This window comes from Peromyscus californicus, unplaced genomic scaffold (assembly GCF_007827085.1).
Source record: "Peromyscus californicus insignis strain IS unplaced genomic scaffold, ASM782708v3 Scaffold_11__1_contigs__length_118956290, whole genome shotgun sequence".
In the NCBI taxonomy this organism is placed as follows: Eukaryota; Metazoa; Chordata; class Mammalia; order Rodentia; family Cricetidae; genus Peromyscus; species Peromyscus californicus.
Window position 1 is genome coordinate 37,151,620 of NW_026294402.1, and position 15,220 is coordinate 37,166,839.

At 40.8% G+C, this 15,220-nt stretch overlaps 1 protein-coding gene across 5 annotated transcripts in view; it reads right to left on the reverse strand.

The window, feature by feature from the left end:
- Window positions 1–15,220, reverse strand: part of Arhgef12 (Rho guanine nucleotide exchange factor 12) — a 143,673-nt gene that overhangs the window by 22,698 nt on the left and 105,755 nt on the right. For 4 of the 5 annotated variants that reach the window (XM_052757569.1, XM_052757584.1, XM_052757578.1 and 1 more), the window contains 10 exons: window positions 14,752–14,889; window positions 14,158–14,190; window positions 13,770–13,884; window positions 12,921–13,026; window positions 11,198–11,410; window positions 5,937–6,069; window positions 5,613–5,648; window positions 4,868–5,022; window positions 3,460–3,606; window positions 2,449–2,534 (listed from right to left, as the gene is read on the reverse strand). In XM_052757569.1, coding sequence (XP_052613529.1) covers window positions 2,449–2,534; window positions 3,460–3,606; window positions 4,868–5,022; window positions 5,613–5,648; window positions 5,937–6,069; window positions 11,198–11,410; window positions 12,921–13,026; window positions 13,770–13,884; window positions 14,158–14,190; window positions 14,752–14,889 — 1,162 coding nt within the window. The remainder of the gene's footprint in view (window positions 1–2,448; window positions 2,535–3,459; window positions 3,607–4,867; window positions 5,023–5,612; window positions 5,649–5,936; window positions 6,070–11,197; window positions 11,411–12,920; window positions 13,027–13,769; window positions 13,885–14,157; window positions 14,191–14,751; window positions 14,890–15,220) is intronic. The other variant, XM_052757563.1, reaches the window with a different exon arrangement.

Sequence of the window (15,220 nt, forward strand, 5' to 3'; positions counted from 1 at the left end):
GGTGCCCAGTCCCAGTTAGTAAACCTTCAAAGCAATGCCTATATCTAAGTAAGGGTCAGAGAAAATCCCAGAAGGCACAAATGAAGGTGGGGGAACAAACTGTAAGAGAACCAGGACACCTGCTGCTAGATAGTCTTTTAGACACGACAGGGATGCTGCTTCCACAAAATCAACAATATTACCACCTAAACAAGACACAACCAGCTGATAGGCCAACCCAGATAGGGTAAATGTCATAAAGCCTCTACCCTAGCTGAAGAACTACAGGCACTTAATGGCTACTGAGACAGGGAGAATCTGTTTTCTCCAAGTAAGAGACTTTAAAGGTTATCCAATCCAGTGTTCATCCCAAACACATGAAAGAGCACTATTAAATGGGCTCAGTAGGTTTGTGTGCATGTGTGTGTGCGTGCTTGCGAGAGGATGTATGTACCAAAATAATTATAAAAGGGGTCATGAATTTGAGAAGAAATGGGGGAAGACATAGAAGTTGGAAATAATGTAAATATAGTATTCACATAGAAAACTTTCAAATTTAAAAACAAAACAAAATAGTGGGAGAGGGGTTGGTGAAATGGCTTAGCAGGTGAAGCGCTCGCCAAGCAAGCCTGACACGTGAGTTTGATCTCAAGAACCCACTTGGAAGGAAAGAGTCAACTCCCAAGAGGAGCTGTCGTCTGGCCTCCACGTATGCACCCTGACACATGCATGCCCTCCCCCACAATTACAATAGAGAAGTAAGTTGTAAATATACAAGGAGAGGAGGCAAAGGCAGAGCTCAGAGCTAGAATTCAAACTTAGTATGTACAAGGCCCTGGCCACAAAGACAAGCACCACAAAAAAATAAGTAAACCAAAAACTGAGAATATTAAATGCAAATCTAAAGACCTACTGATTTTTTTAGTTTTTACGATGACTATTTTGCCCTAAATCAACCCTTAATATGCAACAGATAATAAATCAGATAGGTTTATTAATCCTGTTTTTCCTCCATTTTTTAATACAACATTGGTTAAGAATACACTTCTTGGGACCAGAGGTGGTACAATGTTTGCCTAGCATATGTAAAGCCCTGGGTTCTAGTCTTAGCACTGAAAAACAAAACAAAACAAAAGAACACCTTTATATGTGTGTTTTAAAAGAAACATTTAGAGCCAGGAGAATATAATCCCAGCACTCAGGAGGCAGAGGCAGGTGGATCTCTGTGAGTTCAAGGCCAGCTTGGTCTACAGAGCAAGTTCCAGGATAGCCAGAGCTGTTACACAAAGAAACCCTGTCTTGAAAAACAAAACAAACAAACAAACAAAAAAAAAAACCAACACACACACACACACACACACACAGAGTTTTGTCTTTTTTTTTTTTTTTCCCAGAGCTGAGGACTGAACCCAGGGCCTTGCGCTTGCTAGGCAAGCGCTCTACCACTGAGCTAAATCCCCAACCCCCCACACACAGAGTTTAAATCAATGGCCAGGCATGGTATGGCATACCTTTAACTCAGCACTTGAGAGCAGAGGCAGGTAGGTCTCTATGAGTTCCAAATCAACTGGGGCTACACAGTAAGACCTTGTCACATTTAAAAAAAAAAAAAAGAGTTCCAGACCAGCCAGGGCTAACTTATGAGACCCTGACTAAAACAAAACAAAACCCCACAGTTTTTCCATCGTAAGTTTTGTGAGAACAGAAGCCACGTGTCTTGACTGCCACTGCCCCAAGAACTATACATAGTTTTGTTCCATATAAATTGACAGTCAGGGACTGAAGAGATGGCTGAGTAATTAAGAGCACTTGCTGCTCTTTCAGAGGACCAGGGATTGGTTCCCAGCACCTACATGGTAGTTCACAACCATCCACGACTATAGTTCCTGCGAATCCAGACTAGATCTGATCTGATGCGTTCTTTTCACCTCTGTGGGCACGAGACACACATGCGGTGCACACACACACACACACACACACACACACACACACACACACACACACACGCACAATCATATACGTACAATAAAATCAATCTGTACAGTCAGTCAGATGAAAAAATAGAATTTGACAGTTACTATAGCCTCTGGATTCTTTCCTTATATTGGAAAAAAGAAAAAGTAATTTTCACTACTGACACTTATGATCTATAATTGCCTAATACTGTAAGATTTGAACAACAGAAGATGGTACAAATTCTGGATCACTTAAATTTGTAAGATACATTACTCTTTAGCCTTTAAAACATAAAGAACCAGTGTATCCATATCTCAATGAAATCAAGCACTTAGCCTGATTGCATACTGATTAGAACAAACTAACTAATGAAATAATGCTCTGGACCCCTTTTAGTTCTGCATATTAACTCGGCAAAATAGATGTGTTTGCAGTTTGGAAGCATTTATTATTTACCCTTGAATCTGATCAAGTGTCTGTAAAAGTATTAAAAGAAATTCTCAATTTCCTTACCCAGATGAGCAGATCTTCCCCAATATGATCAATAACAGAAGTCTCATTCCTCTTTCGGACAGCTTTCATTTGCTCATTCAACCCAACTATGGGAGGGAAAAGGAAGAAAATTGGTAAGTCCATGCTTATTTCAGTCTAAATTACTGATAAATAACTAAGTAGTTAACTTTTTATTTTATTTTATTTTAATTTATTTTAATTTTCCAAGTAGTATAGCTGCTCCAATCCATAAAAATGTAATCTGCACACAGCCCTTACACAGCTAGATTCCAAAAGCTCTTCCTGGAAATGAGTCCTAAAGCATTACACCCTGTATTTTAGGAACTAGTATAGTGCCTATAGTGTGGCTGCATCAAGTATGTATTTACTCTCAAGGCCTCATTCTGTAGCCAAGCTCAGAAAAACCCTGGATATAAACACTACCCTACATGTCACTGAAATCTGAAATTGCTCACAAAAAGCATTGCTTTGGTTGACAAACTGAACATCACGGGTCATAGAGAAGCAGTGACTTGCAGGGAAAGGAGCGTCTTACTACTACCTGTAGATCCAGGTGTCTCCAACGGGGCAAGATACACAAAATGTGTCCTAAGCAACAAAACTATAAAACTGTTTCTGAAAATTATCCAACCATGGGATTAATATTAATCTTACTATGTATAAAATATATTTGCATGCCTATTATTACATGGGAATATATATTTTAAAACTACAAAAACTATATACTGTAACTGAGAGGACATTTTCAAGAGTAATTATGACTACTCATGTTTTTCACTGTAAGTACTAACTGTAGACAAGAAAATCCCAATGTTAATACTACGTTGATTATGGGGGAAAAGATTTAGTCAAAGATCCGATCATGGCTCTTTGTAGGATGTGTTCACATACGATGTCAGATATGCATAAAATTAAACTCAACTATTTTTACTGTGTTATAGAGGTGCCTTTACATAGTCATAGTCTTTACTAGAAATGTAGACACAATGGTCACAAGTCAATTTCTCTTACCATGAAGTTGAAGAATATCTTCCAAATTTGAAAAAATCTTGCGTAGTTCTGAAGGTGACAGAATTCCTTCTCTGGATACTCGCTGATAGAAAACTTGGTCAAGAACCTTCAGTGTTCGGACATGAGCTCTTTCAGTGTAGAACAATTCTAGGCAGGAAGGGGAAAAGGAGGCACAGAATGTTGCTTTATTTAGACTAATTCCATGGGACCAAATATAGTATTTCATTGTTATTAGGCAGCAAATGCATTATGTAACAAATTATTTAACATTTAGAAAGGACGGCATGTCTCTAAAAAAATCACACTGATTCCATGAAATTTTTCTACACAGCAAACTAATGAACAGTATCATCAAAACTATTTTGTATTTAAAAGTTAATTAAGTTACCCCCAAATCATCCATTTACAATATGAACTTATCACACCATACAGTAAATTCTAAAAACATATAGCCTTAAGCATTCTTCAGAAGAAATAGTAGATTTAGTTTTCTATATTTACCCATAAAACCTCATTTCTGGAGTCATATTGTAACTAGCTCAATGTCATCAAAGATAAGATATTTATTAAAATCAAATCATAGGGATAGAGGAGGGTACAGTATACGTGTCACATACTTGTTACGTACATGTTAGGGTAACTGTGATGTCAACTTGCCACAACTTAGAATCACCTGGGAAAAGAGTCTCAATTGAGTAAATGTAACAGGTTGGTCTGTGGGTGTATCTGGGGTGGAGTCGTCTTATTAAAAGACGTAGAAGACCCAACACATCATGGGCAACACTATTCCCTAGGCAGGGGATCTGGGACCACACAGGACAGAAGGCTAGATGAGAACCATGGGATGGCATAGGAGCAGACACTCTTTGATCCACTGCAGACGGGATGTGACTGGCTGCTTTGAGTTCCTGCTTCAGTTTCTCCCTCAGTAATGGCCTGTAACCTGGAATTCCCCTGCCACTTTTCATCAGAGCATTTGTCACAGCAACATAAATGAAACTGTGTCAGTAACCAAGCACTGTACCTGGGCGTTCTAAACCCTGCTCTCGCTCGCTCTCTTTGCTGCTGCTCAACTCATCTCCTAAATGTAGCTCACTCTTGATCATCTCTGCCTACAACACCACCTCGAGGTAGTTCGGGGCTAGTGTCCTAATGATGCTTTTCAAGTTCCACAGCTACAATGCTATGGATCTTGAGGGTCCTGAAAGCTAAACACCCTTTCTTTTTAGGTTATAAATACAAACTGTACACTTGTACTGCTTATGTTTAAAGGCTCAAGAATAACCCATCTAGTTTAATTTTGTCTTTGTTTAAAACAATAGAAAACAAAGCAAATTCAAAGGCTGAGAGATTTGCTTCATTCTGGAAATCTCAATGTATATGGCCAACAACGGACGATTAAACTTACCATTAATCACTTCTTGTCTTTTGATCTCAGAAGGTTTCAGTCCCAGTAACACCTCTCTACTAACAAGCTGCTGCCAGTTGGGTGGATCCGTCTCCAAGTCATTTTCAAACTGTTCATCCTCACTCTGACTTTCTCCAAAGGCAATGCTGTCAAACCTAATAAAACAAACAAACAAACAGACGGCAAATTCCCTTTGAGGGCTTTAAGTGGACAACAAAAGACTCACAAATCTCTTGTGTTTGTTCTTGTATACATGGATACAAGTATACACACACACACACACACACACACACACACACACACACACACACACACACACACACACACACACACACGAAGCCCAGAGGCTGACTTTAGGTGTCTTCCTTGACTGTTCTTCACTTTATTCTTTTTGACATGGTCTTGTCATGACTAGCTTTTTACATGGGTGTTTGGCATCTGAACTGAAGTCCTCATACTTGTGGGGCAAACACTTTACCAGCTAAATTATCACCCAGCCCCATGAGTCTTAATTTACTGTAGACCAGGTGGATTTCTGCATCTGATCAGCACTGAGCCTAACACAGCCTCCTCTCTTACACACGGCTTGTTCCTGTGTGTACACTTGTACGCATCCATCACATGACCTGGTTACTAAGAGTTTCCTTTACACTCAGACTATGTAGAGGGCCTCTTTTCTTTTAAGATTAGGACTTTAGAGAGGAAAGGCTCTATTGAAATGAAGGTTACTTTAAGATGTACTTACTTTCGAAAGGGTTTTGGGGTTCCATGTTCTGTCACCCTAAAATAACAGAGGATAAAGAATCACAGGAGAGCAAAATGGAGATCAAGAAAGACATATCCAAGATACCCCAAACTGGGTTAAATCCCAATGGCTGGATAAAAAATTCACCCAGATACAGGAGTTATTTGACACAAAATAACAGAAAAATTCAGTAGGATTTAATATTTACTACCAACCAGACTTCTTTCAAAACATTATCCAAGAGAAAGTGCTGGCAGATATAAAAAATGACAGTTCAAGTCACTGTATACAATGCACAAAGCTCTCCAGCTCTCACTCAATTACCTCTCTACTTCACATTCCTCCTCCTGCACTTGATCTAACACAGGAGGTGGGAAGTCAAAAACAGTATTGGAGACACGAGGCGTGCCATCCAAGCAGTCTCCAGGTACTGATGCTTCTCCAACTTGTTTTGATCCTAAAAGGACAAAAGTCAGTCACTAACTGTTTAAAATAAAACAGTAACATCAATAACCAAAAAGACCTGAATCAATTCTCAGAAGAAATTCAACCTAATTCAGCCACATTCTATTTAAATAGGCTAGCTAGAATCAAAAATTTAATATATAAAACTCTGCAAGGAACTAAAACATAAATGGGGAAAACCTTTTTTTAAAATTTTACTTACTTATATATTACGTATGAGTGCTCTGTATGTGCACCTGCAGGCCAGAAGAGGGCACCAGATCTCATTACAGATGGTTATGACCCACTATGTGGTTATTGGGAATTGAACTCAGAACCTCTGGAAGAGTAGCCAGTGCTCTTAACCCTCAAGCCATCTCTCCAGCCCCCAGAAAAACCTTTTTTTTTTTTTTTAAACACTATGTAGCCCTTGGTTGGCCTTGAATTCTCAGAGATCTGCCAGCTTCTGCCTCCAGAGTGCTGGGATTAAAGGTGTGTGCCACCATGCCTGGCACGAGAATCATATAAGAGCTGGTGAGGTGGTGCAGTAGGTAAAGGTGCTCACCTCATATGCCTGACGACCTGTTTATCCTAGTAACCTACAATGAAGGAGAATCCCGACTTCTGCAGGTTCCCTGACTTCCACACATGCCCTTTATCTCTGAACTATTGCCTACTGGTAGATTCTGGGAGAGATAGAATCATTGTCTTTAGGTGTATATCCTCTGCTGAGCCCCCCTGCCCCAACACATAGCTCTAAACCGATGGCCCTGGTTAAGCTTTTGAGTCACAAAACAAAATGAACAGACATGAAGAGAGATGTGGAGAGGGGTGATGGGAGGAAGAGAGGTAGGAAGTGTGAGTGCTCAGTGTGCAAGGTGTACATAAATGAAATTATAAAACTAATGAAAATTAATTTTTAAAAAAATCAAGGCAAGACAAGGCACCATGTCAGCTGGGAAACTGATGAGAGCCTCCTTCTGCCTGTTTTCTCATTTCTTTTTTTTTTTTTTTTGGTTTTTCGAGACAGGGTTTCTCTGTGTAGCTTTGCGCCTTTCCTGGATCTCGCGCCGTAGACCAGGCTGGCCTCGAACTCACAGAGATCCGCCTGCCTCTGCCTCCCGAGTGCTGGGATTAAAGGCGTGCGCCACCACCGCCCGGCTGTTTTCTCATTTCTAATAGCAACTGTTAGAGTGGACCAATTCCAAATAACACTTTCTCCTGATTTATCATCAGTACATAGTATTTCTTTCTGTAGTGATCCTACTCACTTAGCTTACTGCCTTCACTTTCTGCCCCTCCCAATATTTGATAGTTACATTATTATTAATTGGGTTACAAGGCATTACAGAAATCCTCATAAGCCAATTAGTAATAAATCCAAATATAGATCCACTTTACTCCCTCAAGGAGAATGTTAACTCTCTTGTCTGCCAGGCTAGGGATTTAGTGCCTATATATTTTCTTCTCGTATTCTTACATCTCTGATCTGTGGTCACAGTGAAATACCTATTTTGTACTTTGCCTCATAGGATGATTCTAAGTGTCTGAAAACAAATCAAGCATGTTTGCATTACTATTACCATACACATACTGTCAAATACAACCTACAGCATATATGCACACTGTTCCTGTAGGGTTAAGAAGTGTGCTAGTTTGAATATTTTCTTTCTTACTGCCTCCAATTATGCAGCTCCCTGGCCACTTAAAACAGAGTGATTATACTAAAGTCTCACACTCCATCAGCTGCTTCATGATCAGGACACTTGTCTTGCTTCCTTTTTTTTCTTGTTGGGTCCAGGATTGAGCTCAGGTGGTCAGCCTTGATGGCAAGCACCTCACCTGCTGAGCCATCTTACCAGCCCTCATTTTATTGTGTAAACATCTGTTTGCATGTATCCCTGCACGCCAGAAGAGGGCACCAGATCTCATTACAGGTGGTTGTGAGCCACCATGTGGTTGCTAGAAATTGAACTCAGGACCTCTAGAAGAGCAGCCAATACTCTTAACCTCTGAGCCATCTCTCCAGCCCTCATTTTGTTAGTGAGATAGGGTCTCACTACGTAGCCCAAACTGGCCTGCAACTTCCAACCCATGTCCCAAGATCCATGTGCCACTACATCCAGTTTGCTTCATGTTTCAAGTATGACTTACTTTCTTGAACAATTGTTTTTCTTTGCACTTCTAAATCTTTTCTTTTATTGGCAAAGTAATATAATTTTATCAAGTGTCAATTTTTTTCTCCTTCTGCTACCTCATGCTACCAACTGCTTAAAAATTCTTCTTTTACTTTTTCTATGTGCAGTATATGTATGAGTGGGTGTTTCTAAGTGTACTTGAGTGTGGAGACTACAGACCAACATACGGTATCTTCCTTTATAGTCTCTATCTTATACTTTTGAGACAGGATCTCTCAGTTAGCCAAGAGATTACTGGCTCACTGGCTGGCTAGTGAGCTCTAACGATGCGTCTGTTTCCCCACCATACTAGGGATATGTCCCACTAGACCCAGCTTTTATGTGGCTGCTGAAGATCCTAACTCTAGTCCTAATGCTCTTACAACAGGCACTTGAATGACTAAACCATCTTCCCAGCCTCCACTCTCTTTTTCTGTTCCTGGCTTTCTGTGATCTGATCTGGAGCCATGGTTCCTTGGCCTGTGACACCATCCCTGCCTTTTGCTGCTCCGATGCTGCTGTTCCCTGTATCCCATGACTTCCTTTTTCTCTCATCTTGCAGAAGTATAGCCTGCAATGTTCAAGGAGTGAGGAGTTTCAGATAAACTTTAGATTACATACCTGAAAATGTCTTCATCCTTTCTTCCTATTTGACAGATAATTTAAAATACACAACTAAAGTAAAAACCATTTTCTTGCAGAAAGCTGAAAGCCATATTCTTTCCTATTCTATCATTCACTGCTACAATGTGCAGTATGACACAACACCATTTTCATTTTCTAAATCTTACACGTTTTCATTAATTGACACCTAACAGTGGCTGGCTCTCCTTGAGCCTTTTCTGGGTAAAAGCATTTGTTATTCTTGACTCTGGGAGTCCCTTTCTGGGAGACCCTTTCCTACTTTCTCTGCCTCTCTTCCACGTACTCTGCTGACTCTGAGAGAAAGACAAATCTCTTCTCTAAGGATTCCCTGCACACTCTTTTCACTCAAGTTTCGGTGTTTTGTTGTTGTTTTAATTCTTACATATATTCTAAAACATTACTTTCAAGGATTTTACACACACACACACACACACACACACACACACACACAGAGCACTTTAAATACTGGAAACTGCAGTGTTCTAAAAACACATTCATAGACTTTTTAGTGCTCCATCAAGGATGGATTCTAACTTCTCTCTTCTGAAGTATGGGCTGGACTTAGTGACTTGCTTCTAACTTTTTTTTTCCCCGCCTGAAACAGGTTTCTCTGTGAGTTTTGGTGCCTGTCCTGGAACTCACTCTGTAGACCAGGCTGGCCTAGAACTCACAGAGATCCGCCTGGCTCTGCCTCCCGAGTGCTGGGATTAAAGGCGTGTGCCACTGCTGCCTGGCAGCTTCTAACTTTTTGAGGTGACAGTAGAGCTTTCTTCTTGTCTTTCTTTTAGATCACTTTGAGGAGTCAGCTACAGTGGCCTGGAACATTCAAGCAGCTCTTGTGGATTACTTGTGGCTCCAAGTTGAGGCCTCACCTAAGTGGCATGGAGGAGTATGTTTCCTAATTTCCCAAGAGACCTCAAGTTGGAACCACCTAGCCAAGCAGCTAGGAAGTTCTTCACTCACAGAAGTGAGATAATATTTTCTGCCTTATGCTATTAAACCTGGAGTAATTTATCACAACAATTAACAACAATAATCACTCTACTATAATTAACTGTTAAAGTTTATCTCTGAAATCTTTTTCATGAAATCCTATTCTTTACAATTTCTTTAATGTTCCCAAGTACACTATTTTAGAGGCATTTTTAAAGCTTATTATCTATTATCAAAATTAAGCTGCTTCTCTGGGGGTAGCTTTTCTACTGTATACTCTCCTTTCATGTCACTGTTTAAAATGCCTGGCATTGTGTATTGCCTTAGGTCTTACCTCTAGCAAGTAAATTTTCCCAAAAATAAATAATGATGTTCATATTGAAGAATGAAAAACTCAACTGTATAGCTGACTTGGCCTTTTTTTGCTGCTGTGTGGAAATAGTTCTGGTCCAAATATTCTACCTCTTCTTACTGCTGAATTCTCATTAACTTAGAAATAAAATCTCCAGTGTCTCATTTTTATAAAGAGGTTTTGTTTTTTTCTTTAATTTACCTGAGAGCTGTCACAATGAAACCTGCTTGCCTCCAAGCCTGATGACCTGAGTTTCATCCCTGGAACTCATGTGGTGGGGGGACACATAAGAAAGTGTTAAAGCTACCTAACAGCCACACTAGAGCAAGTCTTACTTTCCATGACTTGGGTGCCCGTGCACACAGTGTGCCTTCCCTTCTTCTGAGCACCTCTCTCTATCCTGTCCCTCATGCTTGAGCTGCATTAAATAAATGTCCTTATTAAACCCAAGTGTTTCTTCTAGAAAACAAAATAGAACACCTACCTACCTGCCAATAACAACTAGCCAGTTTCCTCGATTCCTCTTAACTTGCTTTCCTGGAATTGGTACAATCTCAAATTTTTACTATTGTTGGGTCCTGTCTTTTTGTTTATGAACAGGGTCTCACTATGTATCCTTGGCTGGCCTTGAATTTGTGATCTTTCTGCTTTTGCCTCTTGAAGAATAAGACTCAAGGTGTATTATCACACCCAGGGACTCCAATGTGAACTTTTAATTTTGTGGCTTTCTGTGTGCAACTTATAAGCTGCAAATGGCATGCATTTGTGCAACATTAATGTGTGCCAGCACCAGAACAAAACTAACATCTCAAGAGTTCGGTGAGTGCTATTTTATATTTTTGTTTGGTTTAGGATTTTTGAAAACTACATATCATTCAGCACATGTTTATTGCAGACACTAGAATACTAAAATATTTGAATCAAAGTAAACTTGGATTCAGTTTCAATTAAAATACTCTGTCTCTCCATTGTTTTTTCAGTGTGTTTATATCCAAATCTTGATCCCAAGTTAGGCTGACTGCAGCAACACTTACCTGTATCATTCTCTTTCCCTCCCTCTTGGGAAAGGGCAGCCCCTGAAGTGGCAGAGGATATGGTACTGGCAGGCAGGAATCCAGTGTCTGCTCCTTCGTTGACTAATCCACTCTGGCGCAACTTGGCAGGGTCCTGAGGCTCAGGACTCACAGACGAGGGTGCCGATAAATGCTTCGGGTGGCGTAGTTTCTGTATCTCCATGGCCCTGCCAACTGAACAGAGAGCAATGGTTAGCAGCCTAGAGGAGGGCCAGAGGTAGATGAAAATATTTCAAGAAGTGTCTACAATTATTACACACAGCAAGGGACAGACACAAAGAGGAAAGGAGATGGAAAGATGGGAGATGAAAGAAGGATGAAGTGGAAAAAGAAGGAGAGAGGAGATGAGAAAATGGAAGACGGGTGGAACGGGGAAGAAAGGATGGAAAAAGAAGAGGTGGAGAGAGCAGGGGTAGTGAAGGCAGAGGGAATGCTGAGACATACAGAGGTGGAGAGTTTTACCATTGGTAACAATAAAGAGGCAGCCTTTATCTCTGAACTTAACACAACCCACTCCACTTTTCCTCTGCTTCACAATGTCACCATAATAAGGTGTCAAAGATCATCTTGCTCACTGCTCTAGTTCACACCGAGTACTTTCAGAAACTGCAGACAGTCAGGTAGCCTTCTGCTACCTTACACATTCTCACATGGCTCTGTAAAGCCCACATTTAAGTCCATCCTCTGAAACTCTTTCTGCATCCCATAAAGTCAGGGTCAGCAACTGTGAAATCCTCCAACTCTTCTCCCTCTCTCTGAAGACTTCCTCTACTAGTCACAACTTCCCAACCTGTGCTACTGGCATTTGCATGAGGACTCCTCATGTTCTGGAGATGTGGCATCACTGTTTCGCAACCATTGTGCCATGCCCACACGCCAGGATCTCCAGATGTGGAAATATCTCAGAGAAGCACAGTACAGACTGGCTACCTCCCCACAGTACCACACGCCTGCTTCTGGGGCAGTCGTGTCTGGAGGTCTCATCTCTCTGTGAGGATGGAGGTGGAAGGATATCAGAAAAGCACAATGGACAGGCAGAAACTATACAAGTGCAGAGAGTGAATAACAGTAAGTACAAAGAGATTACACAAGTTATGGTGGAGCAATCCATGACCAAGTGCAGGTGTGTGCATGCATGTGTGCATGTGTCCACATGTGCAGGTGCACATGTGTGTGCAGGTCGGAAGGCGTGGAGGCCAGAAGACAACTCTGGGTGCCATTTCCATTCTTCATCAAGGTCCACATTCCTTTTTGAGATAAACTCAGTAAGTAGGCCTGGCTAGCAGGCCAGTGATCCATCTGTCTCTGGCTCTCCAGTGGTGGGATTACAGATACAAACCACCACATTAGGCCTTTTGCCTCCTCAACATGGGTTCCACAGAACTAGTACCCAGGCTCAAAACCTTCTTTTTTTTTAAATTTAGCCAACATAACTTAAATATACACGCATAAAACCAGAGGTAGTAAGTCATGACAGTCATGTGATGGTGCACTGTCACTGATGAAGATGTTTACAATTCACACAGCAACACAGAGGGACGTAGTTCAGAAACAGCACTGGAAGCAAGCGAGCCACAGTGAGCATCAGCAACATCATCTCCCGAGCAGCCGCCTCCTGCAATGCAGTCTGACAAACAACCTTCCGAGTACAGGCAGCAGGGACACGCCTCAAGCTTCAACATACTTGCACTGTTGTCATGGCGGCTGGGTCTCCTTGGGGGTCCCAAAATGCTGGGGAATCCTCTTCGCTTTCCCTTTTCTTCACCCTCTCTGTCTTTCTTCATGCTCTGCTAAATTTGAGGTACAATTACAGTAAGATAAGAGACATCAACCAGGGGTTTTGCTGTTGGTGCTTTCAAATACAGCGATGTGATTCAAATGGTTAGTTGACAGGACTGGTGAAATACAAATAAAAGCACCCACTGGAGCTTGGCAAGCTGTATGTGAACCTCAAACTCAAGATGCCTTATTGTTTATCCACGCATTTTTGGGTTTGAGACAACATCTGATGTAGTCTGGGCTGGATCCTCCTGCTTGTACCCCCAAGTGCTGGTAGTAGAGGCCTGCAACTACCATGCTTAGATTCCTTTACAATAGAAACAATACTCTTAGAAAAATAAATAAAAGGGCAATTTTACCAAAATCTTGTAGACAAAAATTTACGTATTTGTCAGGATACTGTTTTACATCATTTGTTCATCCACTCAGCACTTTCATAATACATGAAGGCATCCTGCTAAAAACTGGGGACACAGAAATGAAGAACATGCTGCCCTTCATAGATCTTTACAATCTAACAAACATTAAACAAAACCAAACAACTATGAACTGAGACAGGTACCCTGAGGCATAAGGTACTATGTTGTAGATGGCAGGCATACAAATTCTTTTCATATTATTCAACAACAATAAGCTTATATATGTGTTTCACTAGATGTTTAGTTGTTTTATGGAAGACCTATTATGATGCATAGTGCTAATGTCCTGGTTTAGTAAAGCAAGACAGCCCACTCTACTGTTTTCCCAGTCTCACCTTGATCTTTGGAAGGAATCCAATCCGACCCCGCTTGTGCTCCAAGTTTCGAGGTTCTTTCACTTTTACTCCCAAATGCTTCATATACATGAGAATAACATACTGCATTGTGGAACTGGAGGAGAAATGATTAAGTAAAATAAGAGTTCTGATGTGAGAAGGATGGTCAGAATGAAGAGATAGAATGATTTCTAGAACCCCAGTGTTGGAAAATTAGTCAAGGCAGAAACTGAAGAACTGCACACAGACACTGATTCTATCTATGATAGTAGAGTTCTAGTCAAATAAAATACAGGCCACCAGAGGGAGCTGACAACCTATACAAGTGAAAAGAAATTGTCATTTAAGGAAGACAGAAAATAGCTCAAGTGGGGAAACATTCTATTACCTCCTTTCTTCTTCCACAGCCTGAGCAGTCATCCTAAAAATAAAAATATTTTAAGATGAAATACATACATCTGAAGATGATCTGTAACTCAGTGGCAGAGTATCCGCCTAGCAATGCACAAGGCCCTGACTGAGTTCAATCCCCAGTACCATCAAAAAGATCAAAGAACCACATTTAATCAGAGATTTGCTATTAAGCTCAGACACCTGAAACAATAGGAAAGAACTAAATGCTCTGGGTCCCCAGCTACATCTAGAATAAAATACTGACAGAACTCTAATCCCCAACGGACCCATACACTTTCACAACCACATTAGTAGTTTAACATGTTTTATAGCAACAAGTATTTCCAAAGCCTGGGAATTAAGCAGTGAAAGTGTTCACCTGACTTTGATCACTGATTATAATTTTGGAGTTACTCATTAACCAACACTCAGAAAAAAGAAGGCAAGAACTTTAAATTACCAAGAAAAAATTCTGTTTCTAAGTGTTATGACAGATAGTTCTACATGTACAATCTGAGAGGTCCGTTAGATCTGTTCAAAGAGTACTTCAAGCAAAATTAGCATTACTTCACATAGTTCTGTGACTTACAACACTTCTTCAATTTTGGTAACAATCTGTTCCGCACATGCTCGCTCCTTCTCCAGAGTTACTCGGTCCTTGTCTCTCTCTGCATCGAGTTTAGTCAGCTCACTCTCAGCCAAGGTCAGTCCCATGCTACGTTTCTGTCTAAAAGGGTTGGGGGAAAATATCTCAGCTAACAGAGAGCAAAACATTTCCTTCTAGTGTCTAGACAGTCCTAGCTACAAATTTCTAGGGACAGGTAGAACGTCACATTTCCTACTTGTGACACAGTCAGGCGGGGTTCTAGTGGTGGTCAATGCAGAAGACACCTATCTTGAAGAAACATACTACTAGCCTGACTCCTGAAAGGGCATGAATGCAGACTATGGACTCTGAAACTCTCATCCAACCCTTTGGCTTCAGGTGCCTATTACGTGTAATTAGCAGGGATAAGGCCATATGGTTTACCTAGTGATGAAATATTTCGTATGTAACT